General features: G+C 42.1%; 2 protein-coding genes across 2 annotated transcripts in view; both read right to left on the bottom strand.

Moving 5' to 3' along the window:
- Positions 1-794: 794 nt before the first annotated feature.
- On the bottom strand, positions 795-4964 carry phox2a (paired like homeobox 2A). The gene is made up of 3 exons (XM_039787720.1): positions 4327-4964; positions 2591-2778; positions 795-2195 (listed from the first exon to the last, which is right to left on the bottom strand). The coding sequence occupies exons 1-3, from the start codon at positions 4547-4549 to the stop codon at positions 1701-1703; spliced, it is 906 nt and encodes a 301-aa protein (XP_039643654.1). The 5' UTR covers positions 4550-4964; the 3' UTR covers positions 795-1700.
- Positions 4965-14919: 9955 nt separating this feature from the next.
- The window catches only part of clpb (caseinolytic mitochondrial matrix peptidase chaperone subunit B), a 34903-nt gene continuing 22407 nt past the window's right edge, over positions 14920-27415 (bottom strand). The window contains exons 8-16 of the mRNA XM_039780904.1: positions 22921-22998; positions 20424-20479; positions 20119-20163; positions 19469-19630; positions 19168-19324; positions 18609-18682; positions 18339-18458; positions 17128-17232; positions 14920-16420 (exon numbers count right to left, since the gene is read on the bottom strand). Coding sequence (XP_039636838.1) covers positions 16223-16420; positions 17128-17232; positions 18339-18458; positions 18609-18682; positions 19168-19324; positions 19469-19630; positions 20119-20163; positions 20424-20479; positions 22921-22998 — 995 coding nt within the window. The 3' untranslated portion in view covers positions 14920-16222. The remainder of the gene's footprint in view (positions 16421-17127; positions 17233-18338; positions 18459-18608; positions 18683-19167; positions 19325-19468; positions 19631-20118; positions 20164-20423; positions 20480-22920; positions 22999-27415) is intronic.

Raw genomic sequence — 27415 nt, 5'->3', positions numbered from 1 at the left:
GTAAAGCAACATGAAAATAATAAACAAAAGGCTACCTAATATTTATATTACTAATTACGGAATTTACAGTCACAAAATTTCATGGAGCAGTCCAAAGAAATGTGTGGGTTTCCTCACTGACATAATAAAGAATATTAATAAATACACGTTTTTTTTTTTTTTTTTTTTTTCCTTTGGAGTAGATTTCTGGAGTAAACCAAGTCAGTTCTGAAATCAGTCTTGTTACAGTGATTTGCTACAAAATGAAATAGAGATGTTACACAAGCAACTTTGCAAGGTACAGCAAAAAAAAGATGGAGATCAACAGAAAGAAAATGATGGTATTAATGGACACACAGTATAAAACTCCAGTAACTGTTTCCATCTCTCTATATTGCCAACGTTTGACCAGCTTGCGTTGCAGCTCTGTGGGTGAGGAGTTGTTGGTCCGCTAGAGTTCATACCACAGACTGAAGCAACAAACTCCTTTGTTCCCATCAGTCCAGCAGGAGAATCATCAGAAAACTCTTCAGTCAGTGACGAAAGTGAGAAACCAGTCGTAGTGCTGTGCGACGATACCCACAGTACAAGTCTGTTATAATTAGATTGACATAGTTGTAGGTCACACTCGGCCTTGTGTAGAACTACATCTTTTCACCTCTCTCTACCCAAAGAACAGAGCAGGAAACTGCAGGGGCCTCAAGATCTCGGTCCCTCTTTCCCTTGCTGAATTTTAACAAAGTACCCACTGTTTGAAAGAGAAAGGCATATTGGGACAGAGAGAGTGAAGGGATAGGACCTAAAAGCCTGGGGGGGGGTCACATTGAGGATGAGAGTGGGGGGAGAGTCAGGACTTGATACAGTAAAGAAGGAAAAAGGGATGAACTGGGGAGGTGTCTGGTCTTGGCCCCGGCTGCTCTAATTGGATTTTGGGGTGCTCTGCTCGGCAAAGAGGTTTAGGGGCGACTCTGTTCCCTTCTGGTGAGAGTATGTGTGTCAGGGGAGCTTAGAAGAAGTTGTGCTTGAGGGTGAAAGTTTGTTTTGTTTCCCCAGCAGAGACTGGAGCGTGATGTTTAGATTTCTGCTTTAAACTTGTACCTGATCGCCATGCTCATCAGAGCTGGCGCTATGGCTGTCCAAGAGTCTGTTGCAATGCAGCGAGTGTGGGAATGTGAGTTTATAAGTGGCAAGAAGGACTGAAAAGACGTAGTGAAAAAAAGACTGTGTATGCATGTGTTCATCAGTCAAAGCAGTTCCGATTGGGCCACACACAATCATGCTTTCGACGCTCTGAAGTTCAAGGGCCTGTACATGAAGAGTGTTGCATCAATAAATAGAGTGTGTCTTGACTTAGTTTTATCTGAGGAAATATGATTTCTTGTCAATCTGTATGAACACATCTGAGAGTGAAAGTGAAGAGTCATTGCAGGAAGGAGACTGACCATGTCCACAGTTTTGCAAGTGCAGTTGCATAATTTTTTTAGGGTGAGTGATGGTGTCCAAACCTTTGATTTTATTATCTTTGAATCAGTTTGACAGGATACTTTTTTATTTTATTTTTTTTTAGAGAAGAACCGAAGGCCTCACTGAACTACAGCAGACTACACCAGTGAATTCAGTGTTATAATGGGTATGTCCTGACTCTCAACAAAAGCTGGGAATTCCTCAGTGTTCCAGTAGACAGCATAATGTTTGTCTCTCATTTCCTCTTCCTCTGTGCTTCAGAACAGGTTTGTCTTGATGGTGGGGTTGGGTTTTCTGTGGAAGGAGGACAGGACTCCAGCAAAGGGCCCGGTCATACTGTCCGCCGGCTGCCAGGCCTTCAGAATCTCCTGAGTCTGGGTAGCAGGCTGGGCAACGGCTGGGTTGGACGGCCCCAGACTGGACCAGCTGGGCGGCTTCAGCCCCTGGAGAACCGGAGAGCTGGAGGTGTTAACGTAGCCGCTGTTGACAGGAGCCGGGCTGGGGCTCAGGCTGGCGGGGCTGCCCAAGTTTCCATTGGCCGAGCCCGGCAGGGAGGCCGTGCTGTCAGGTGTGGGGCTGCAGGTGGATTCTTTGGACTCATCGTCATCGGATGAAGATCTCAGCTCTCCGCCCTTCTTCCCTCCAGAGCTGCTGCTGGAGCTGCTGCCCGTGGTGCCACCAGAGCTGTTGGCTTTGGCGTTGGCCGCACGCTCCTGCTTGCGAAACTTTGCACGTCTGTTCTGAAACCACACCTGTTAACGCAGACAGAGGTAACATTAAGATAGATAGATAGATAGATAGATAGATAGATAGATAGATAGATAGATAGATAGATAGATAGATAGATAGATAGATAGATAGATAGATAGATAGATAGATAGATAGATAGATAGATCGATCGATAGATAGATAGATAGATAGATAGATAGATAGATAGATAGATAGATAGATAGATAGATAGATAGATAGATAGATAGATAGATCGATAGATCGATAGATAGATAGATCGATAGATAACATGATCATGTCAGACAGAAGTAAATTCTAAGTAAAAGGTTTTCCTTTGCTGAAGTTGTGTATAATGTGTTCTACCTGAAACTTTCTTCAGGTATAAGAAAGCAGAAGAACAAACGCCTGTTCCTCTCACCTGTACCCTGGCCTCGGTCAGGTCTATCTTCAGCGCCAGCTCCTCTCGGGTGTAGATGTCCGGATAGTGTGTCTCGGCAAAGACCCGCTCCAGCTCCTTCAGCTGGGAGCTGGTGAAGGTGGTCCTGATGCGCCGCTGCTTCCTCTTCTCGTTCAGGCCGGAGGGGTCCGAGAAAAACTTGTAAGGGACTGTGAGGGGGAAATTTATATCCGTTTAGCGGTCGAAAAACAACATTTGAAATGGCCTGACTGGCACTTTGAGACCGCACAGGCCGTGGATCATAGTAACGCGGAGTGGCCCCGCGTAAATGAAACGGGACCCGCCTTAACTCGTCGGAATTTTAAAATACAACTTTGTAACGGCTTTATGAAGAAATCTTTCATAACCAACTGTTTTCGTCAGTCACCAACCTACTGTATGTGTAGGCCTACAGTAGCCTAGTTAGTGGTTGAAGGCGGATTAGTTGATTGATAATAATGTATTGCATTGTGTTCATTGGATTGTAGAATAGGCGGAAGGCCAAATTTATAACAAAACGCTAAAAAGGAAATATCGGCTTCACAAAGCTGGTTCAATACGTTTTTTATTTTTATTCTATTTGGCCTAAAAAGGTGTTTTTGTTTTATAGTCAACTGAGAGTTTTGTGACTTTTAATACAGCGAAGAAGAGGAATTTAGCCTCAAATTAGTTAGACCTGTAGGCGTTTTATTTAGGCTATCGACTTTATAAAATAAATAACAAATACAATAACAAACAACATTTTTGATCGAGCTGCATGAACAGAATGTCACTTTGCAACTACAATTTATTTTGGAGTTATTAATGTCACAACCGGTCACAACACATTTAGCGAGCATTCCACTTTATAAGCCTGTCAAAAAAATGGATATTGGGTTTAAATCGTAAATGTTTTTTAAAGATAGCCTATATAGGCTATATCTTTTCTTTTTCAAAGATTATTTTTTGGGGCATTTTAGGCTCTTATTTCCACAGGACAGATGAAGACAAGAAAGAGGAGGAATGACATGTAGCAAAGGGCCGCAGATCGGAGTCGAACCTGCGGCGTCGCGGAGTAAACTTCTATATATGTGCGCCTGCTCTACCAACTGAGCTAACCCGGCCACTCAATTTAAGAATTTGACACAAATAGGATTGCAGGGAAATTAATAATTGCACAGCACATTATGGGTCATTCGTCAAGGTTGATTTCGATTTTTTTTAGACGATGTATTATTATTATTATTATTATTATTATTATTATTAGGGATAGCAAAGTCTTCTGATTTATTGTAGATTGACGCGTGCATATAGGCTATAGGCCTACTGTCATAATTAGATAATTAGTATAGCTTTCTCTTTAAAAATCCCTGCGCTTTTCAAAATCATCATTAAAAAATGTAATATTAACATGTGAATTATAACATTGATTTAGCACGCAGCTGTTGCAGTGCAAGAATGACGTCTATATTGATATAAAAATCCATTTAAACCATTTAGGCCTTAAACTATTATGGTTAATTCATCAATAAAGAAAAAAATGACAGTTGACAATTAGATACCCCCTTTTTTGTTTTGTGATAGAAGCGGTTAATCGCCGTTCAAGCCAGAGAAAATGATAAGGACGACAAAATGTGGCCTACTGCTTCTTTTCTTTTTTCGCTTAATAATTATAAGCCTAATGAACAACATCCCATAACCTTTCTTTATATCCCGGCAGACCTTCAGACTGGGCCTACCTGAGGAGTAAGGTGTGGGCTGGTGCTCTCGCAGGGCTCCCAGGGTGCAGCTGGCCGTGCTGAGCGGAGTGCAGCCCGGGTTGGAGAAGGGTCCGCTCCGGATCGGGTTGTACTGGAAGGAGCTGGCCTGGCTGCAAGAGCTGAAGTCCGCGTAGGCCGACGCTTCCATGGCCGCCATGCAGGAGTCATAGGAGTTCAGGTAGGAGTAATCCATCTTATACATGGAGATGAGCCGGTGCAAACACCGGTCTGCAAACTAAAAACTACGAGGGGAACTCTGAGCAGAGAGGTTTGGGTGTGTCTTTAGCCGCCTTTTATTTTAGCAGATAGAGTGATGTTGTTCAAACCAGTTGGAGTTGGTCTGTCTCTCCAGTATCTCTTGGTTCGTCTCTTTAAAACTCCTGTCAGCTTTGTGGCGTATATCTCACTGTCACAGGGCTGTTGTTCGTGTTTCTTGGTAAATAATCCAGATGTTTTCGCTTTTCTCTCTACGGCTCTTCACTCTCCTTTTTTCACTTTCTCCTGCTCCTGCTTTTCTCTCTGCGGTTTTCCTCCCTGGGCTGCAGTTCGCTCTGCTCTCGCGCTCCGTTTGACAGCGCGCTGCAGCTCGCGCACTGTTTATAATAAACTTGGCAGAGCGCGAGACAATAGCGAGGCGGTGGTCTAGTTTCCATGACAATGCCACCAGTGAGTGAGCGTGGACACGGACGGCCCCCCTCCCATCGCTCGCTGCACCGCCCACGCGCTCCACAGCATCGCGAGCTCGCAGGTGTCAGCAGAGTTTAATCCTCAGTCTAAAAACCAACGGCTTCTTCATTAAAAAAATAACAACATAAAAACGTTATAATGTGTAGTAATGTTATAATGCTTCCTTTATCGGACGTTTCTAATTCTGGTGAGTCAAGTTATCTCAGCGATATGACCAAAAGCAAGCCTCAATCTCTTTCAGTTGTCATTTCTTTTAGATCTAAAGCTAAAAACTGCGCTTATAATGTGTTTAATTAGCTCACAAGCTCTCCAAGTAAAAATAAGGACCATTTTCGGCCAAGACTTGCACTTCTATGCTTATCGTCTCCCCTACGTTAGGCATATTTCCCCTCTTTTTCTACAATAGTGAAGAGATTAAATATTATTCCTTTTGAAAAGCCATCCCGGAAGAAGGCTGCACTGAATGGGACTTTTGGGGTTTGAACTCCAGAATATGAATGTAGGCTATTATAGCCTGCTGTTTGGTCAAATAGCCTATCACAAGATAGCCTATGTCTATAAACATGTAGAGATAAAAATAAATAAATAAAAATAATATAAAAGAGCAATATTCGCTCGGGTTGGCACTGAAATTTGCCCGATGGGCCTTTTGGACGTATCTACAAGAAAACACACTTAGAATATAGCCTACTTTCGCTGTTGTGGGATAGTCTGATTATTTTATTATATTATATAGGCCTACAATTAAAAATGCCGAAAGAGTAGGCTATAATAATAGCCTATGTTAACATGTGACTAAAATGCATCATATGAGCAGGTGCAGGTTGAGCCCCAAATAATGCTCCGTAGCCGGTCAATATAGTTTTGCTGCCCCTCAAACGGCTCGTGGAAACAACTGCAGCTCAGCCACAGAAGTCTTTATGTGGGGGGGAATGTCCAGATGTGACGGTGATTGGTGAGATTAAAAGCTTGATTTGATTCCGATCACTTTTACGGAAATGTCACCAGAGTGAGCGTCGCTTTGATGTATAGGACTAGAGAGGGAATTGGCTGCGGAGACAACTGAGCAACCACGACAGGCTAACCATAAACGCATTGACGCTTCATAAATTGGTTTAAGTTTATTGTTCGGTGTCATACAATGTGATAAGTCATATCCCACACGGCCCCCATCTCTCTCATCTCTCTCTCTCTCACACACACACACTCACACACACACACACACACACACACACACACACACACACACACACACACACACACACACACACACACACACAGAAGCTTGAAACCTGTAGGTGCGCGCTCCATGCAGTTTCCAAAGTGCTATTTCAAAACATGACGGCTGCATTTCAGGCTCTGTTCAGGAAATTAACAGGCGTTTTATTAGTGGATACATTTCACAAATATAACCCACAAACCAAAATTCCGTTTCACGAGAAATTAATTAAGTTTTGGCTTGTGTACGCGCGCTCAATTGTGCGCACTCTTATCTCTGCTTGACCAGAGACTGCATGGTGATGCTCCCTTTAATGTCATTAACCCACCAAACGCGCGCGCATGCGTGCATTTGCCGCGCTGTGCACTTAAAACCACAAATAAGTATAAATAATAAGATTTGTTAAAGCGTTTATTGTGTGGTTGGTGAGAGCTGGTGGATGTTTGGGGCGGGGCGGCACGCGGTGCTCCTGTTGATACAGTTGTTGGTCTTTGGCGGATGTTGGCTTGCAGTTCTGCTTGAACGTCACTCATGTCGCTGTGCCCGAGGCTCACGAAGAGCTACAGTAGCTATCTGAGCAGCACCCTTTACTGGAATAGTAGGCCTAGGTCTATTTAGACCCAGAACTAAGCATGGGCTTATATAGGCTACTGTAAGTAAGTAAGTTGGTTATAGGTCTCGGTAAACAGACTACCACAGACTCGACTCACTTTTTAGTTGTGGCATTTATGTGACATGTAGGCCTACATAGGCTTAAGTGTCCAGTCACATGGACTAAGACGCCATGCCGTTGCATTAGCGTAGGCCTATTGAAAAAAAGTTTTCTCATAAACTACTGCAACGCCAATATAGCCCATTGTTCTGTGTGATTTCTGATCCATATAGGCTATTTTTAAAGCCACATAAAAAAATATAGGCTACATTTGATAAGAATGGAGATTTTTTTTGGCTCGCACATTAACCAGTCAGCTCCCAGGCCACGCCGTCTGTTGTGTGTCCTCGTCCCGTCTGGTGGGTTCAGAGGTGAGTTTACCGAGAAACTTAAACTGTTTCAAAAGTTAAACTCTCCAAGCCGTTTCTGCCTCTCAAAAAAAAAAAAAAAAAGAGCAGCCAGGAGCGACCCTAGCTCTCCCGCTTTTAAGAATATAAACTTTAATCCCTTCAAAGAGGGGACCGGTCTCTTCCAGGCCACTAATCCGCCCTATAGTGCTCCGGCGCAGGGGGAGACTTCTCCTCTGCGGAGGCTTTAACTTTGGACTTTTACATTCATGGGCGATTTGACGGAAACAGTAACGGGGATCTTTGGCATTCATGACGTCCGAGTCAACAGAGGGGGACACAATGGTCCCCTAGAGGCTCCTGAGGGCCCCTGAGAGAGGAACCCCGACTATAGGGATTATAGGCCCATGGAGGACTGGGTTATTAGGGGGAAATCTTACGGACACACTTAACATAGGCTGTCCGTTTCTAATCAGAGTTATGATTGATTTAACATCAAAGCATCAATTCACCGTTTTAGTGATCAGTGTGTGTCGTTGATTTAAAAGCTAGAACAACATTATTAAATGTTAAAACATTAGGTTGTAATGGCTATAAGCGATTAGGACCATTAAACAATTAACCACAAGTTCCTATATGGGAATAATGAAGGAAAACATATAGGCCTAACTGTAAACCCAGATTTAGTAATTAAACTTTTTAGTGGTCACTACTTATTCTTTAATGTTTTGTTGAAAACCATATTCATTACTAAATCACATTAGTTGTTTGTAATAATCAGCTTAAGTATGCAGTGCACAGATCGTATTAAGCAGAGATAACTAAGGATGTTAAGTGTCTGTATGGGAGGGGCGGGGTCATTTGAACTGGTCTGGGCTAAAGCGATGCAAAGGCTCATGGGAAAAATATATATTCTTAATGGTTTCTGTCCTAGTTAAAGTGTGTTTTAAAAATGTTCTGTTAATGTTTTGGGTGTGAATTTATGTTATCTGGGTTTTACTTATGTATGGTGTCTATCTACATTTATTGTTGCATCAAGACCCACCCCTCCTCCATACAGTTGCTAGTAGCCAAGGAGGACACGGAGGGTTGAAAAAACGTGATGGATTCTTCAGAAGAGGTCATTATCTTCCCTCGATTTTCTGTGCGCAAGAGTCGCCTGATCCCACTAGTTTCTGAACACAGCCATACTGAGAAAAACAGAGAGAGTTGTGTGGAGCTGATAGTCTTTATTAGCTTTGTATCAACTGATTTGGCAATGGCTTGGATATTCATTAATATAAAAAAGTTACCAATAAAGCTTAAAAATGCTTATTTTAGACAACATGACTCCAGAAAAAAAAAATTGATGTTACTAATGATTTTTAGTAAAGACTAATGTAAACTTGATTTGTCTACTGCATCAACTTACTGCTCTGTGTTAATACAACTTGACCTGCAGTTTCACCTTGTGTAAAAACTTAGTCGGTTTAAGGCAACGGGTTCAAGTCAACTAATTCGGGATAACAAGGCCTACACAGCATGAAGTATATAAGTATAGGTTATTATAATAAAACGTTATATAATCGGATGTCGTTATATTTCCCTTGATTAATGAATTTAAGTTCTCTGTTTATATAAACGTCAATCTTCCTTATTTAATTTTCTGATGAATCATAAATAACGATGCCTATTAACCAGGATGTAAAGCCTGCCCTAAACATTTTTGGTGAGGCACTTGGGGATTCTTTTCTGCGCTGTGATCGTAAAATGTAGCCTATTATTCCGAAAAAATAAAAATAAATAAAAACAGCAGTATAGGCCTTATATTAATCGTCCTGTCTGTCCTAACTTATTTCAAACACGAAAGGGGCGTGATCTGTAGAGAAATCCTAATTAAATTCCTAACATTTGTTCCCCCTCTGCTCCCATCTTTTGTGCCACTGTAATTGTTCATGATGGTCTTCCACCCCAAAGACGCCGACTGGAGACCTGCGGGGCTGCATGCAGATTGGCTTTAACGACGCAAGCAGTAGGATAACTTGTGTTCGTCAGGGTGGTGTGGGTGTAGAGACTGGTCTCTGTGATTGATGTCTGATGGCCCTGATGGAGAGATGAAGAGGTGTATGGTCTAGAGACAGGGCATAAGAGATGAGTGAAAGATGGGACAGCGGCGACACTGGTTTAAAGAAAAGCCACGCGGGAGGCCCCAGTCCGGTCTCTGTCCCGTGACACGCGGTGGTGGTCTGGAAACCAAGTGAAGCTGTCAGTCACAGAGAGAGCCTGCCAGCTCCATCCATCATGAAAGCTCAAAGAAGAACATGTCCCGTATGCCGAAAGACGTTGTCCTGCTTTAGACTGAGGCAACTATTGATCCTCATCTGGATAGAAGGCCTACTCTTTCGTTAAATGCGCGCATTAGCTACTGTTAATAGGCTATATATATTTATATTTTATTAAGAGGAGTGCCACTGATCGATCATGTACAAATAGAGTCAAACTGATTTTACATTGCAAGATGTGAGCATAATGGTTGCTGTACAGCTGTTGCAATAAAATGCAACCAAGGGGACAAAAAAAAGAGAATTGGGCACATAGACCTCATGGTGAAAATTTAAATAGATATATTTTTTAATTTATTTAATGTAGAATATCCTGCTAACTATTTTTGATAATATGACCATGATAACTTAATTATTAACAGTTGTAATAGGTCAAATTGATTTAATAGGCCAATTCAAATGATTTGTCTATAGGTTTCATCCATTCTTGAATTTAGCTGTTGTGCAAATTGAATTATTCGCTGAATTATTAGCCCTATAGCCAACCATGATAGATAGGATCATGGATGTGGATAGCATGAACAGTGAAGTCTGTTTTCGTTGCACTGTATCACGTTATAAATGAGTCCCCTAATGCTAATCTAATTGCCACCTGTGCGTAGTTTGCGCACAAGCAAAATACGCCCAATGGCTGATTGAATTCTCTCTCTCTCTCTCTCTCTCTCTCTCTCTCTCTCTCTCTCTCTCTCTCTCTCTCTCTAACCCACACACACACACTCGGTCTCAATAGGTATTCCTTTCATCTTCGTTATAACAGATAGTCTTGTTTGTAAAAACTTTGTAAAGACTAACCATATTGTTTAATTAATAGGACCCATAGCCTACTTCTTTTTCATTTGCTACAACTTCATCCAAAGCAAGTGTTATCTACACAGCCGAGCAGCCAGCTCTCAGCCTGCAGTGTCACTAAAATGTGTCGTGTCATCGCCCCTCTTAAGATCCTCGTCCCTCGGCGGTGAATTTGATTGCGCATAAAATATAATCAAAAATCACAGATCCTGCCGTTAACATCGGCCTGCGTCTTTACAGCAGCGAAGGCTGGCGGGTGCATTTGATTTGCCCGGTGATGGATGAGAGACGGTGCTGGAGGGAGGAGGGAGGAGGGTGGTGGGCCAGGGGCCGGGGGTCCCGTCGGTGCGCCTGTCCCCGCATTTCAATCCCCAATTACCGGAATGTACCGTGACGCTTCGGCTCAAGACGACGGCGTGCATCTAACCGGGTTAGAGCAACAGCACCCAGTGTAGTAACATTCAACTCTTCACTCAGGCAGTGTTGATACGTGGGACCGTAGTCTATTCTACAGGGGAAATAAAATAAAACATTGATATACATTTAAGCTACAAATATATATTTTTAAATCCCATAATAAAATGATTTTTCAGTCGAGGCTATTTTGACCTTTATGTGGTCAGCTGTAATCTGTGCCAAAGTGCGTCACCTAAGAGAAGTTAAAGGCGTTAATGTAATGCATAATGATATTGAAACATAGGACATGTACAATCTCATCATATTGCACCAATCTGTCATGTTTAAAATATTATCATTGGGACGTGCCTGCTAGAGAAACCACTGGGCTCACTGAAGAGCATCATATTGGATCTAATGACGTGAATGAAGTTTAGTCAAAAATCCACAAATATTATCAGATTGGATCAAAAACTTGAAGTGCAACACAGTCCAATAAGACCACAAATAATTGTCCAGCACAAAGGTTCATCAAGCTGAAATTTCGTCAGTTGCCAAAAAAATGTGGCCATTAATTTTAAGCCATCAAATTACACTCGCACTAATTTAAGTCCACTCTAATATCAATTCAACATACATTTATCAGCCGGAATATGACGCAGAGCAGCTGCGGTTATTCACATGCTGCGTACATCTCTCCACTGCGGCACCAGACCTGTATTATCCTAATGGATAACGGCATGTTACTTAAAAAAGAAGCTTTTTAGGATAAAAACCAGGTCCCGGGAGACCACAGTACACACACACACACACACACACACACACACACACACACACACACACACACACACACACACACACACACACACACACACACACACACACACACACACACACACACACACACACACACGCACACCACAGCTGGAGCAGCGAGGGATGGCCGCGCGCAGGAGAGCTTCTCCAAACACGCTAATTAGATCTCGAGCTCTGGCCCCGCGTTCTGAAAGCAGCCCAGCGGCGGGGTTCGCGGAGCTGTGGAAAGTTAATTGAATTAAATTCCCTCTAAACTAATTAGGCTGCAATCTGCCACGCGAGCTGTCCCTGAGCAAGGTTCGAATTAGGCGGAATGGATTCTTTCCTTTTCTTTAAAAGAAAGGAAGGCAGACTGGTGTGTTTTTGGTGGGGTCCTTTATTTGTCTTTTATGCTAATTCTCCCAGGGGACTGTCACGTGATTGCCTTGCGGTAACCGGACGGCATCCGGTCGGTGTGTGCCACCCCTGTCCACCGGTCCATCCCCGAACCACGACGAAGACACCAGACTGTAAGCCCGTACGTTAACACAAAGAGCCAAGAGTATCACTTGAGCAAACATGTAAAAACCTAAATAAAAAGCTTTGATAACGGATGCTGCTTCACTGCTGCATGAACGAGGAGCGTCTTTAAAGCTGAGAGGTCTGAGGTAATGGAAGTGAAATCGATCGCTTTCCTGGGGGAGCACAATGAGAACGAGAGGGAGGGAGAGATGAGAGGAGTGCGGAGGGACACGGATGAAAATCCCCCGTTAAGAGCAGGGACAGATATGATAATGGGGGAGCCTCTAGTAGTCATTCATCATTCACCACCTCCACCTGGCTGCTGCTGCTGCTGCTGCGGCTCTCTGAGCCCACCGCTGCACAGCAACTGTACTGAAATGTAACACACCTAAACTTCATTACCCATCAGAACAGAGATTAGTATTCATAAGCAGTAGAGCACATTCACTCAGCATTGTCCATTTGTGCAGTGTGCATGTAACACATTCAAACTGGAAACCATATCACAAACAGTTAGACTCACAATACGTGCCCATGCTGGGGTCTTATCTGAATAAACACAGTACCGTCTTAAATCTGGACCAACTGATGTAAAAAAAGAGCTGTTTGACTCTGAAGAGTTACTCAATAAACCCTCTACTTCTGACCAACTGGACAAAGTGTGCAACTGCTGCAGGGCCCCAGGCCCCCAGGGGTGGTAAAATGGTTTTTGGTCTTTTATTTTTATTATTTTGGGCATTTTTGGGTATGCATTTACTAGTCACTAGTCACTATACTGACAGTATAGGGATGAGAGGGAGATGGGGAATGACATGCAGTCTGGACAAAGAAGCAGGGACGTTGTGGTTCATGGTCAGCACCTTGAACCCCGGGCCGAGGCCTAGGAGGGCGCCCAATGTTTTTTGTAATTTGGTTAATTAAAGTTTGTGTGTAGAATTTGCACCACTAAAGTGCAAAATTAACTAAGGCCATATGTTATTACTTAATCTTGTGGCTGTTTGGGCCCTGGTCTTTGAGAAAGCAAAGACATTCATAGTACGGAACAAAAAATACTCGTCGTCAATTTAATACAGAGGTTTTTGTACTAATGAAAAGTCTTTCTGGTCTTCCATTTCCCTCATCCTCCCATGTTTGACCTTTTACCTTTACTCACTCACTGTTTTGCTTCTCTCTTGCCTTGAGCTCTCCTCCATTTGTATAAGCAGCAGAAGGTGGAGGAGACACACCAGGACAGAGAGGGACAGAGACAGACAGACAGATGGACAGCAGAGGAAGAGGGAAGGACTGAGAGAAAAAGGTGGAGGAGAGTGGGAAGCTGAGCATGGGGCGGAGGGAGAATGGGTGGAGGGGAGTGAGCCAAATGTAGCGAGATAGAGTGAGAGGGAGGTTAGGACGATGGAGGGCCAGGTTTCTGTTTCTCCATAATCTAATCAGAGAAATGGCAGCAGTCAGAAATAGCCTGACGGACAGACTAAGAGCCTCTTCTCTCTCCCCTCCTCCTCTTATTCTTGTCTTCCTCCTCAGGGAGGGTAAATGGATACACACACGTGCAGACACACACGCCAGCTTGACTTCCTAAAACCATAAAGTGTAGATGTGTTCGAGGGTTATAAGCGATTCGAAAAAAAAGCCTTGAGGTATCATGGCAAAACCTGATCTACTGTCCAGATGCAGCCACTTCAAGAGTCCCACTTTTTCGACCATCTCCACAACATGAAGATAACATTTTTTAAGTAGGCCTATATGACAATTTGTTTACAGTGCAAACCATAATTATACAACCACAGAGTAAGCTTAGATTCATAAGTTGTTGGTAGACAAATAAAAGAAATCTGTACTTCCTTTCCCCTCTTTTCAGTTCCCTGGAAGTACAACAAATGATCATACAACCTTTTGAGGACCAAACAGTGGGTGTTATGAATGCACAAAATATAATGCACTGTTCTGCTGAGGCACGCTGATGACGTGGGTCTAGGTAAAAGCCACCATCCTTTATTGATTTCCATTATTTAAACTATACCAATCATAAAGGAGATGGATAATTAATGAAGCAGGATTTCATTTTTTTTTTTTTTTTTAGCTTTGATTGACAATTGAGATGTTACTAAAAAAAGTGTAATTGGAAGAAAATTGGGGCTGCAATGAATGATTAGTTTCAAGTTGCGGGAGCCCGAAATGACATCTTCAAATAAAAACACAAAGATATTTAATTTACAATTATATAAAAACGAAAGCTGGAAAATTGACAATTAATCGATCATTAAAATAGTCGGCAATGAATTTTGCCCAATCGTGTCAGCCCTACAGAAAATGGCTCTGGTGTTATGCTGTAAATCAACGGGGAATGACAGCTGTGATTCTGTAGATGTGAGTAAAACAAGCTACACGTGCGTTTGTTGTTGGGGGGTCCAGGCGGAGCACAGTAAGAGTGAATGTGTCTTTTTTTCTGCATGCCAATTCCTCCCTATAGGAAAAGCATTCCTGCAGGGTGTGTGTGTGTTTGTGATGTCTTCTACATTTCTGTAGCATTAACCACGCTGCATTCCCTCCCAGCGTCTGACACAGACCCCCACACACGGCAGAATTCCAAGGAAATTCCTCTGTCATGTTGTTTCACAAGGTGGACAAGCTTTATTGTTGCAGAATTCCCACCCAGGCACTGGTCTCTCTCTCACACACACACACACACACACACACACACACACACACACACACACACACACACACACACACACACACACACACACACACACACACACACACACACACACACACACACACACACATCCATCAATCAGGAGTGTCAGTGCAACACAAACAGAACAAAAAACAGAGGAATTCCCGTTTTGTTGTGATGACTTTATTTACGCGGTGGAGGTTGGGATACAAGAATGAAAAATGACGCTCGATTATATTTGGCGCCTTGTCAACATGCTGTTGAAACATTTATGAAATAACACTTTGAATATTATTTCTTTAGGACTCTAAATTTCTCTTAATGTCAGATGGACTTGCCTGCGCAGACACACTGACTGTACAGCACCAGAGCACGCTGTCGTGACAGACGAGACTTCTTTACATCAACATGCATCAACAGAAACAATTCACAAGGCAGTTACATTACCCATCATTCAAATGGGCTGCTTTACATTTCTGCTTAGTATTTCTCCACGAACCCATTCTTTGCTAAAATAAAATGAATAAGCAGATTGTGTTTACAAACATTTATCAGTGAAGCTCTGCTGGTGAGTAAAATGTGCATTAAAGTGAACAATCTCAGGCAATGTCAAACTATCTTTGGTCATTAATACTTCCCTTTTCTTTACAGCCAACGGACAAACTCAAAGTGGATGTTATTTATCCAACTTTGGCAAAACATTTTAATTCCTGAATCAAATTACTTTTTAAGTATTAAAAAGGTTTGGTTGCTACTCATTAATGTTCTATCAATATCCATTTCCATCTCATTTGTCGTCCTGTCTCTGCCAAAGCATGCAATGACAAAACTGCCATTCATCCTACCAATGTCAGATGTTCATTGCCATTAACTTATTTATATATATATATATTTTATTTTGGCTGTTTTCAGTGATCTACACTACAAAGTGGACATTAAAGTATCACTATGTCACAGATACCTTGATGCAAAGCTTTTGTTTTGACTAATAAGATGGCTTCAACCCACTGATGAGATGTTTGATGTTCATGAAGCTGCACATGCACGATGAAGCCTCTATGCTACGTTTACAGCATATTTACTTTTATTTATTAGTTTTATATCTAATGAGTCTGGGTGCACAGCTCTTGCTATCAGCACCCAGCTGATATGAAAGTCTGTTGTAACAAACTTTTAATGGTCAAATAAGTTGACTTAATATACTGCTTACAGCACACATCGTTTGCAAATATTGTACTGCAATATTGCGGAAAAGTTGGCATGTAATTACTGCATGTGTGTACTGAAAAAGAGAGGCAGTGATGCGTTTATCAGAGATACTTTTATTGGTAACATCCATCAGGAAGCATCTATCCTGCTGACACTATGATGATGATGATGATGAGGATGAGGGTGTGTGTGTGTGTGTGTGTGTGTGGGAAAGTGTACATGTGTGCATAAATATCTGGATATATCCTCTGTGTTTCTTTGTTAGTGTTCAGGGCTGAGCGGTGGACGTATGTCCAGTGTTCTGGATTTGCTGTCCTCTCCTACCACCTCAAGGCGCAGACTGGGCGTGCTCCGCTCCTCCAGGTCCTCTGGCTGGACAGACAGACGCAGGGTGCAGCCTTTGGGCAGCAGCTCCTGCTCGTACGCTGCCGCTAATTGGTTGACAACCCGCCGCTCAACCTGAGGAATCAGTGACGAGGTTAGTGGTGAAGCAGAGTTCATAAAATGGTATTTAAATCAGTATCCTGACTGGTTTGCTTAGTGTGACGCCTCCTATTTGTGAGTTTTCCTATTTTGCATTTTGACATTTGAACTTCTCAAAACCAGTCATTGTTCTCTGCTGATAGGAGGCTCTTCTTTGATTGATTCACTGATCGTTGAGTCTATGAAATGTCAGAAAAAAGTGAAAAATGACCATCGCACTTTCTTAAAGCTCAAGGTGAGGGCCGGCAAGTTCTATAACATTTTACTTACCAACGTCATTGCTAAGATCGAGGCATGTGCTCTGCCAATCACACACATGATCAGACAGGCTTTACACTAAACTATAGTTTGAGCACATTATCTTAACCGCTTATCTGGAAGTGAAAATCAACGCAAACATTAAATTAATTAAACAACCTATGTGTCTGTAAACGTTACTCCCTGCTTGCTCCACTGGTCTGCTGTAAAGCTCGTCTAGCAGAGTTGCTGTGTCCCCAGATCTCAGTAATGAAACTGGTGAGTAAAATGTCATAACAGATAAGAATGATACTACAAAACAAGAATAACAAGAGATTTTCCTGTAGACCCATTAAGGCCTTGAGAAGAGATAATATAATTGAATGCCTTTTAAGACTTTCAAAGAACCTGGTTTGGCTGGTCTGTGTATTACAGCACCCGAATACCTCATGTTTGATTGAGCGTGCTCCGTAATGCATGTTATACCCGCCCGCCAACAGTTCCAGAACGGGGCGCTCCCACTGAAGAGTGATGTCATGGCGCTGCTTTGCCTAATGACAGGGAAAAGAAGAGGTTAATTGGGCGTGCCGATGTTTAAAAACAAACAAACAATCTGTGAGGCCTTCAGTAGATTAAGATATCATGAACAGTCAAATCAGAAAGAGAGCATGGTGAATGCTGGAGAAGGAGACAAATGCAGAGGCAGAGAGGAAATACTGTCGAGCAGCATGTCTGCCGGTGCTAATCAACAGGCCCTTAATGCGTTTTAATCAAACACCAGTCAATACTAGCGATCAGAATTGCTCATTTGCTACTGATGTTAACACTCCATTCAATAAATACGATGCCATGTTTTACTCCAGAGATATAAACACAAATATTACGACAACACAAATACCGTATTAAAGGCAATAATGATAGCACTCAACATTTAATGTATTTAATAAAAGTGAGTGTCAAACAAATGGCTCATGAGGATTATGTAATTATGAGATTTCTGCTGTGAGCACCGCTGCCACACACGGTCAGAGACAAGTAACTACGAGTCATGAACATTTAAAACGTTGAAGATAACAGAAACACTAAAATAAAAGCACAAGATTTCCCCCCCCCCCGCGTGCACACGCACACACACATCAACATTACAAGACAAATGCACAGAGTGAGAGTCTTGAGTCAGGTTCCTATCAGTTGCCTGCAGGCTGGCAGGACACCAGCTGTAATATTAATAATTAAATATGGATGAAGGCTCCACATGTTAAACACTGTAATCACATTATAGTGAGTAGTAGTGGCACGTAATATTGATCTGCGTGTGTTCCTGCACAGCTCAGCGGCTGCAGTACAAAGTGGGTATGGCTTTCCAGCCCCACTGGAAGACACCCATGTTATAAATGTAGGGTGCTGGGGCGCCTGGGTAGCTCACCTGGTAGAGCGCGCGCCCATATACAGAGGCTCAGTCCTCGTCCCTCTGTGCAGCGGGCACGGGTTCGATTCCGACCTGCGGCCATTTGCTGCATGTCATTCCCCCTCTCTCTCTCCCCTTTCATGTCTAAGCTGTCCTATCACAAATAAAGGCCTAAAATGCCAAAATAAAATCATCTTAAAAAAATAAAAATAAATGTAGGGTGCTGTAAAGACGCACAGTGTTACATACCTTCTTAGCCCAGAAGTTGAGCTCTTTGCTGACCAGCTGGAGCAGCTCTGAGTGACAGAACGGCAGGAAGTATACAATTTCATTGATCCGACCCAGAAACTCGTCCCTCCGGTAATGAGCCTGGGGAGGAACCGAAGAATTAACAACCGAAGCATCTCGCTGCTACAGTACACTGCTGTAGAGAAGCAGATAGTTCAACTGCAACATTTCTCCGTCAATACACCGAAACAAGGTGTGTTTAATCTGTGTGTGTTTGTGAGACTGAGTTACCTTCAGGATCGGTCGAATCACAGATTCTTTAAACTGTCGGGAGATTTTGATGTCATCACTTTTCTGAACATCCTCTGGGGAACGACATCAACATTAATTTCACGTTTGATTTCATTCACCTGACCTTTGGTTACCTGATGGCTCCACGTCTTTACAGAGTTGCAGCAAATCACTACAGTTTGTGTGAATGTGTTTGCAATTTCTCAAATGTTGATCCAAATAAAAATAAAAAAATATATATAAATTATTCTTTAAGACACTGTGATAAGTCCCGACTACAGATTTGGACGATGTGACAAACAAAATGATTTGACCACACTTCACATCATTTCATCATGCTGATTTTAAACCACAGCAACTGATGAAAATGAAAAGTAATGTCAAAATGGGTTTTAATACAAACGTGGGGACTAATAAAATCTCGATGTACAATTCATTTCGCAGCTGTAGCGTATGATGTACGAAACGAATGCGAGTCAGTGTGATGTCTGCTGTGCATCATCATATGTGTGTCTGCACTTTGACATACTGTACATATGTGTAAGTGTGTTTTGCTCACCGAGGTTGTCGGCCAGCTTTCTGCGGCTTATCGCCTCAGCTTCCTCACGAAGCTGCAGTGCGTGCTGGGCGATTTCATCACTAGCAATGTTAGATGTCATGATGAAGATGGCGTCTTTACATTCGATGGTCTTCCCCTTACCGTCTGTGAGGCGTCCCTGAGAGAGGAACAGCGGGTAACGATAAGAGTTCATCCCGTTAAAGTTACATTTGCAAATGGTTTATCAAACAGAAACCCAGGATGAACGGAACTTCACGAAGGTATAATATCTGCACTTCTCTCTGTGTGTTTGTGTACACACCTCGTCAAAGAGCTGCAGCATGATAGTAAGAACATCAGGGTGGGCCTTGTCTACTTCATCAAACAGGACAACAGCGTTGGGACACGCCTTCAACAGCTTTGTCAGCTGACCCCCTTCCTCGTGTCCCACGTATCCCGGCGGGGAGCCGATGAACTTTGCCACCTGTAAGACGAGGGAGAGAGGGTGCACAAAATAAGATCAACAATCTAACAATGTAACACACAAAAAAAGTATTTTGCCTGGATAACACCTAACCTATAATGCCGAAATCCACAGAACGTTAACACTGGATAAAAATACTGAGGTGGAAGGATTCCGATGTGGTTCCTGACCGTCGGAACATAATGCAACGCTGATTCACTGATTAAATGTATTCATCACCAAAGCTTCACAAGGAAGGCAAAATAGGGCAAAAACAACATTAATTTTGGTTTATGAGTCCATTATGGGTACATAAACAGAATTAACCCAATGTGTCAGTGCCATGCATCTGCAGGAGAGAGATGCAACCGTAACACTCTTTCTTGAAATGAACGAACTTCTGTTAGAGCAACGCAGTATGTGAAATTCCGTCATTAGAAACCATCAAAGACTTTGGCTACTTCCTGACTTCACACTAACGTATTTGGAAAAGGTGAAATGTATCTTACCTCGTGTTTCTCCTGGAACTCGGACATGTCCATACGGATGAAACCCTGCAATCACATGGTGGGTTAACCTCAACCCTGCTGCTGTATCAGTGTGTATCTTCGTGTTGAACACGCGCTACCAAGAGTCACCATGGAAACCAACACAAATTGAATTTCTTCAAGGCGTGAGGAGCCGCTAAATTAAATGTCTGTTTTCCACCTATTGACTGAATGTCAAAACACTGGTGTGTGTGTGTGTGTGTGTGTGTGTGTGTGTGTGTGTGTGTGTGTGTGTGTGTGTGTGTGTGTGTGGCTACATAAAATACCTTTTTGATGTCCTTGTGCATGTAGCGAGCCACCTGTTTGGCCAACTCGGTCTTTCCTGTGACACCCGTCATCAACCGGTCAGACAGAACAGAGACATTGGTTAATTATTCAGCTATATTGTTTTATATACTGTATGTATAGACATATTTAAAAAACAATCCTTGCTTTTTTGGAATACATTAGTATGCAGAGATTTCGGGAAACAAGCTTACTTATTTCAGACAGAAAGACAATCTCTCTCCTTCTCTAAGTGCTGGCCTAAATCCCAGTTCCTCCCTCTACGAAGCTTTCAATCATCTCCTGCTCTCCAGAAGCACACATTATGTTTGTCGCTAAAATATTCTGCATATAAATGCTCATATATGATATTGATGTCTTGTGTTTGGTATGCGTACGGGTACGATGATTGTGTGCGTGTGTGTGCGTGTGTCTGAAAGGCTGTGTGTCTTGTTGCTGTGTTTAATATTGATGTCTCATGGCCACAGTCGCTGAAGGCAACAGAGAATATGAACACCGTCTCTCCTTCATCTATCTCTCTGGCCTGTCATCTCACCATCTCCCTCTTTTTTAGCCATCTATCTGGCCCCTTAATATCCCTCTGTCTCACTCTTTTCTTGACTCCAGCACACATACATTCACACTTCTTCATCTTGCTGCTGTTTGAGAACATTTAAGCTTTTCTCTGAATTGGAGATTTGGAAGTTTCGTGCTTTAATATTAAATATCTGTTGATATCGGGTTGATCCGAAACTTATATTTTTCCAAACAATACAGCTCCCTAGTACACACTTAGCCTAAAGAAGGCCAGCTTTAAAACGACTAAAACCAATTCACTTTTGATATATTTGGCAGCTCAATAAAAATACACCCTGAATCACAGACCTCCTTGACTTGTTTCCTACACTGTTTTTGTTTACGTGTGTGCCATCTTTGCCTTTATTTGACAATTAAGTGTGAGAGACAGTAGCATGGACAGAGGAGTGTCAGTGTGGATCTGGTGTAGCAGAAAAGTCCAGACAGAATTTAGACAGTCTCAATTCATCGCCACCCTCCCCAGTGGATATCTTTAATTGAAACCGCTGTAGTGTCGGTCTGAGATTTGTTCACTCTCACCGCTGTGTGACAGAAAGAGGTTCCTCCAGTGTTTTAAAGTGCAATCAGAGCTCAATGGGCTGCAATAAACAAAGGATTAGAAATGGGTGGCGCTTTATAAAACCAATACTGATCAATTAAAAAAAATTGCTCGATCAGTCCTAATTCATACATCCCAGCTCTAAACCTTTATCCATAAGGATTGTATTGATTTAAGTTGACTTGACATGCTGTCCACCAACTGTTCGTCTACAAACATCTTTGTACATTATGTGTCAAGTATTACTGTGTGATAATATGCACACGGACACCAGATACTAGCCTGGTTCGAGACCTCAGAATCAACGCCCCACATCTCAAATTTTGATTCAAGATCGTCTGAGTCAAGTCAAGCAGTAGTTTATTTGTCCCCAGAGGTTGTGCAGCAGTGACAACAGTAATCACACAAGATTATCTGAATACAACATATGATAATAAATAGTAAAAAACATAAGTAAAAAGCTGTATTTAAGTGTGGTTGGGTGGTCACGCTGATATTACCTTCTTCTATTTGAGTTCAGCAGTGAGATGGCTGAGCATTTTTCTGTTTTAGATTTGAGAGAAGCATACCAACAGATAAAGAAAAAGTAAAATTCGACTCAATAAAAGATCTATGAAACAAGTTCATCAGGAACCTGTCAACTTAGAACTTAGCCAGCTTCCTTTTTTTTTTTACACAACATATTGGTGTTACATTTGGTAGTTTGGTACCTGTCCCGTCGTTTTTTATTATCTTTAATGCACCTGCAGTTGTGGCACTCACAATTTCGTTGTATGAGTCTCGGTGCAACGACAATAAAGGTTTATCTTATCTTTTATTGGTAGTTTCCCCAGTTGGAAATTGATTGTTGTATAACTTTATTATCCCTTAAGGAAAATTGTTTTAAAAACAAGCGAGTTGATCAGAGCCTTTGTGGGCGAGCTAAATCTGGTGACACTACCAAGCTGTTCCTGAATCAGACAGGTCTTTGAAGAAAGTATTATCTCAGTTTTTTGTTGTTATTTATGATATATATATATATATAAAATGTCGAAAATGCTAAATGTATTTACTTTTACGTCACACAGTAAATTATGACACCTTGAGACAAACTCATTCACTGAATACTTGGTAGAGTTTCTCCAGTTTGTGTTTACATTTTACAGTGTGACATCATCGCTTTTGTCGTCTTGTGTATTTTCTTCCTTTTGAAATCAGCAGACTGGCAGGAGGAAAATACACTCTGCATGCATTCAACAAACTTCAGAAACATAACACACTCAAGTGTTCTGTTTATTTTGGCAGCTCCTTTCGAGAAACTAAAGAGTTTTTTTTCTTTCTTTTTTTGCCATCGCTTCTTGAGTGTAAAAAGATGAGTGATTTACCAATTCCTGATGAGCCGAGGAAGAGGAATACGAGAGGATGCTCTTCGTCGTACCAACCATTCTCCTTTCTCCTGATGGCTACAGAGTGCAGAGACAGATAGAGGGAGAAAGAAAAGGAGGACTATTATTTTAGTCATTTGCATTTGTTGACTTTGCTTTTGCACTAAGTATTCTGAGTTTCACCAGACTGAACCGAGTTGACCTGAGGGTGACGGGTATCCCAGAAACTATGATAAAAGAGCGAGAGAGCAGGGATGAGAAAAGGGTCAAGACGTGGTGGAGAAAGAAAAAAAAAAAGAGACAGAAGAGAGAAAACAGAAAAAGAGAGCAAGATGAGAGACCTCCAGAAAGCTACCCACGCTGCCTCTCTTCCCCCCTCAGTCAGTGGGGCCATTAGCCAGCAGTAATTGTGTTAGCCTCCCTGGCGCGGCCATGGCGAAATCAGTTTAGCATGGATCGCAGCCTCACACACACACTGACACACACGCATGCTTAAAGAGGAGTGCCTACCCAACCCTGCCATCACCCCAGCAACCACACTCACACACATACACAAAGACAAGATGATGAGGTGGATCGGAGGGGAGTAAAGAGTGTATTTGGCCCGTGGTTTCAGCCACTCGACGAAGAAGCAGACACTAGCACAAACTCATCCAAATCTGAAGCTGTTGAGAGGCCGGGGCCAAAACCAGAGCCATAGACGAGCAGGGTTTTGCCAATGGGATCAAAGCAAGTTGGTGGCAGTATAGCTTATTGGTTACCTTGAGCAAAAAGGCCTTGGGTTTGAATCCACTGGAAGGCTGGATCCCTAATGTGTGGGGTTCTGGCTGTTTCTGTGTGTCTCTCTCCCAGTTGCTTCCACAGTCCAAAATACATACATTTTAGATTAATTGGACACTCTAAATTGCTCATAGGTATGAATGTGACTGTCTGTCTTTGTGTTAGTCTTGAGATAGACTGACAATCTGTTCACAGTGTCACAGTGTACCCCACCTTTAGGAGCCGAGTCTTCAGCCCCCAAATCAATGTGTGGATCTATCCTGATTGTGTCATTCAGGTAAGTTAGCATTTAAATCTTTATAAAGCTGAGACAAAAATGACCTCAGTCATCCATATGGGATGTGGGAGTCCCCAGGATCCTGTGTAACAATACATTTAGCTTTTCTTCATTTTTAAGTAATGCACAACGGAGGTTACCTCTCACCTTGTTGCTTGAGGTTAATCAGAGTTAGTATCTTAACATTTTTACACATAAACCTGTATCAGCTTCACTGTAGACACAACATAAATGCTCTGGGATTTTTTTGTCTTTAGAGATATGAAATATTTTAAAATATTCAACAGAAAGATGCCATCAGCCCCATCTATCAAATCAATGTTCATTTCTAATGAAAAACTAGTACGGTTATTTTAAAAATATAAGTTTGCAATTGTTTATTACAATTTGCTGTGTTCAGTGTTCCTCAGGCCAACTTTTCTTAGCCGAATTAGAGCTACAAAACATTCAACCATGCACACTAGGTCTGTCTGTGGCTTCTACTTACCAACGTTACTGCTGGATTGCACATCTTTCACATCATGAATCCTGATATGTTTGAATCTGACAAGTGAGAACAGAACCTTGTAAAAGCCTTGACTTAAAAACACCGGTGAAGGTTTAGCAGGCTGGTCAATTTATGCCATATTTATCTTCATGTTCTGCCCACTGACCGGTTTACATCCACCCACCATTTATTCTTCTCAACTTGTTGTTGCCTTCTGGCCAACTGTCCCCAAAGACGCACAAGTTCTCAGCATAAATATCTCTAGTTAGCAACACTGTTCGAGAGAACAAGCTTAAATAGTGCATCTGAGAGGCGTCAATTGCTTTCAAGTTATTGTGTGCAGCCAGAAGATAAGTGGCAGGAAAACGCTGTGGCGAAGTTGCTAAAAAGAACACAGAGGAACCAAAACTTGAATTCAACTTCCTGCAACAGTCAAATAGTGTCCAACAAGAGCTACAGTATGTACCCTGTCAAGGCATCTTTTACACAAGACCATGAGACCTTTTCTGCTCACTTATTGTGATCCAAGAGGCTCTGTGTGTGATACAGTGAAGCTGAAATACTTCACGACAGCCAGCAGATCTGAGTGTTAAACCAGCTACTAATAGCTGATAATCATAGAGAACAGATGCTTGGCAGGAAAAAAGGAGGAGAGGCAGATTGAGGGAGGTAAAGAGATGACATGGTAGAGAGGGAAGTAGCAGGAGGAGAGAAGATAAGGGGAGGAAAGAGGAGTAAGGATGTAGAAGGAGATAAAGAGGGAAAAGAGAGAGGAGTGATGGAGATAAGGAGACAGAGAAACAAACGAGTGTGTCAGAGATGGACACAGAGATGAATAGTGACAAGAGGGGCTCCAAAGCTCCGTCTGCTTTATCAATGGCTGTGTGAATGACAGTGTAACCTTCTGTGTGTTTGTGTGTTTTAGCTGATTGAGACCGACTTTGACAGAAGGGCACATTGACATTTCTCAGAGGACCCTGACGACAACAAGGAAAGGAAAGAGACACAAAACAAATGAAAGCTTGATCTCTCTCTCACACACACACACACACACACACACACACACACACACACACACACACACACACACACACACACACACACACACACACACACAAACACAAACACACACACACACACACACACACACACAGCAGTGTGTTGGGCAGGTCTGGTTGGCTCTAACATGATTACAGAGGGATGATTCTCCTCAATAACTCTTAGCCCTGAGAGCTAAACCTGGATCAATCTAACCTCCTTCCTGTGTGTGTGTGTGTGTGTGTGTGTGTGTGTGTGTGTGTGTGTGTGTGTGTGTGTGTGTGTTTGTGTGTGAGAGAGAATGTATGTTGCTGCAGGCCAGCTGTTCGTCACAAGGAGTTCAGGGGGAAACAGCCGTTTTGGAGACATGACAAAACACCAAATGGTCAGCAAAACTGCAAAATAGATAACTATATATGTACAAATAATATAAATAAAGATAACTAATGTTGAAACAATTTGTTTATTAATCAATGGTGATAGATGTAAAATTGATAATCAACAATTTTGATAACAATAATTTAAGTAATTTATCAATAAAAAAACAACTAAATTTAGCTATTTCTTGCTTCTCAAATGTAAGGATTTGCTTTTTCTCCGATTTATATAATTGTAAAATGAATATTTTCTCACTCAAATGAGTCATGATATACAGTAAAATATATTGTTGCATTTGCAGCTCCCTCTTCTCCCTTTATCTGTACATCCCTTTCTCATTGGTTGAATCCTTATCTCCAGTATATCCTTTCCGCTCTTTCCTGGTCCATCTCCTCATCTCTAAATCCCTACTTCCCCTCTCTGACTCTGCCACAGTTTGGCTAATTCTTGCTCGGCTCGTCGGTGATAAAACTTACAAAATAACACACACCACAACAAGTATAAATGCACAGTAGATAACGTATGTTTCTGTAAATATCTTTGCAATATATTTGCCTCTTTTAGGTATCCCACATGTTCTCTTGCTCGCTTTCAGTGTGTGTGTGTGTGTGTGTGTGTGTAATATATTCACTGTAATACTTCTCAGAGATCAATAAGCTGTTCCTTTATCAATGTGGCGATGTCCTCTATGGCTTTCAGGACAATTTGCCACGATAACAAGAATCATTTATCACCTTGCCCAAAACTACACATCCCACGATTACCTTTTCCTTCATTGACTCCCAGCAGAACCTACTGTACGCTGACACTTAAACGCAACTATTGCTCAAATAGCATCACTGTTTGTATTTTGTTTTGTGGACATCTATAGTATGTATTTTCATTGTTTCCTTATATTTATGTATAGATTTTTTTATGACGTCAATCCAACTTGTTCTCCTGTTGGTTATAAACTCTGCAGTATTTGCTCTCACGGAAACATCACAGATTATAATATCCGCTTCTAGCTTTGGGTTGATTATTTTCACAAATCTGTCCAAGATCATAAAAAGAACACACAACCTCTTCCTTTGCTGCAGAACCCTTTCTGAACACACACACACACACACACACACACACACACACACACACACACACACACACACACACACACACACACACACACACACACACACACACACACACACACACACACACACACACACACACACACACACACACACACACACACACACACACACACACATCTGCGGATCAATACATGGCCTCCATGGATGCCTGGTGTAATATCAGCTCTTTACTGTCTGCTGTGTTATTGTGCTTTAACTCATCCTCCCTCCTCTTCTCTATGCATTACACTCGCTCTCTTTGTCTTTCTGTCATTTGCTACAAGCTTTCTGGTTTTCAGACACTTCTCTGCTATCTCCTCCCATCAGTGTTCCTCTCCTTTTTGTCTCCCATTCCCTCCATTTGTTTAACCCCCGTCTCATCTGTTTTTCTCTTCCTGTCTTCATCACTTTGCCTGTCCATCCCTG

Source organism: Perca fluviatilis, chromosome 2, assembly GCF_010015445.1.
Source record: "Perca fluviatilis chromosome 2, GENO_Pfluv_1.0, whole genome shotgun sequence".
Classification (NCBI taxonomy): domain Eukaryota; kingdom Metazoa; phylum Chordata; class Actinopteri; order Perciformes; family Percidae; genus Perca; species Perca fluviatilis.
Note: the sequence above shows the minus strand (reverse complement) of the source record. Positions and strands in the feature narration are given on the sequence as shown.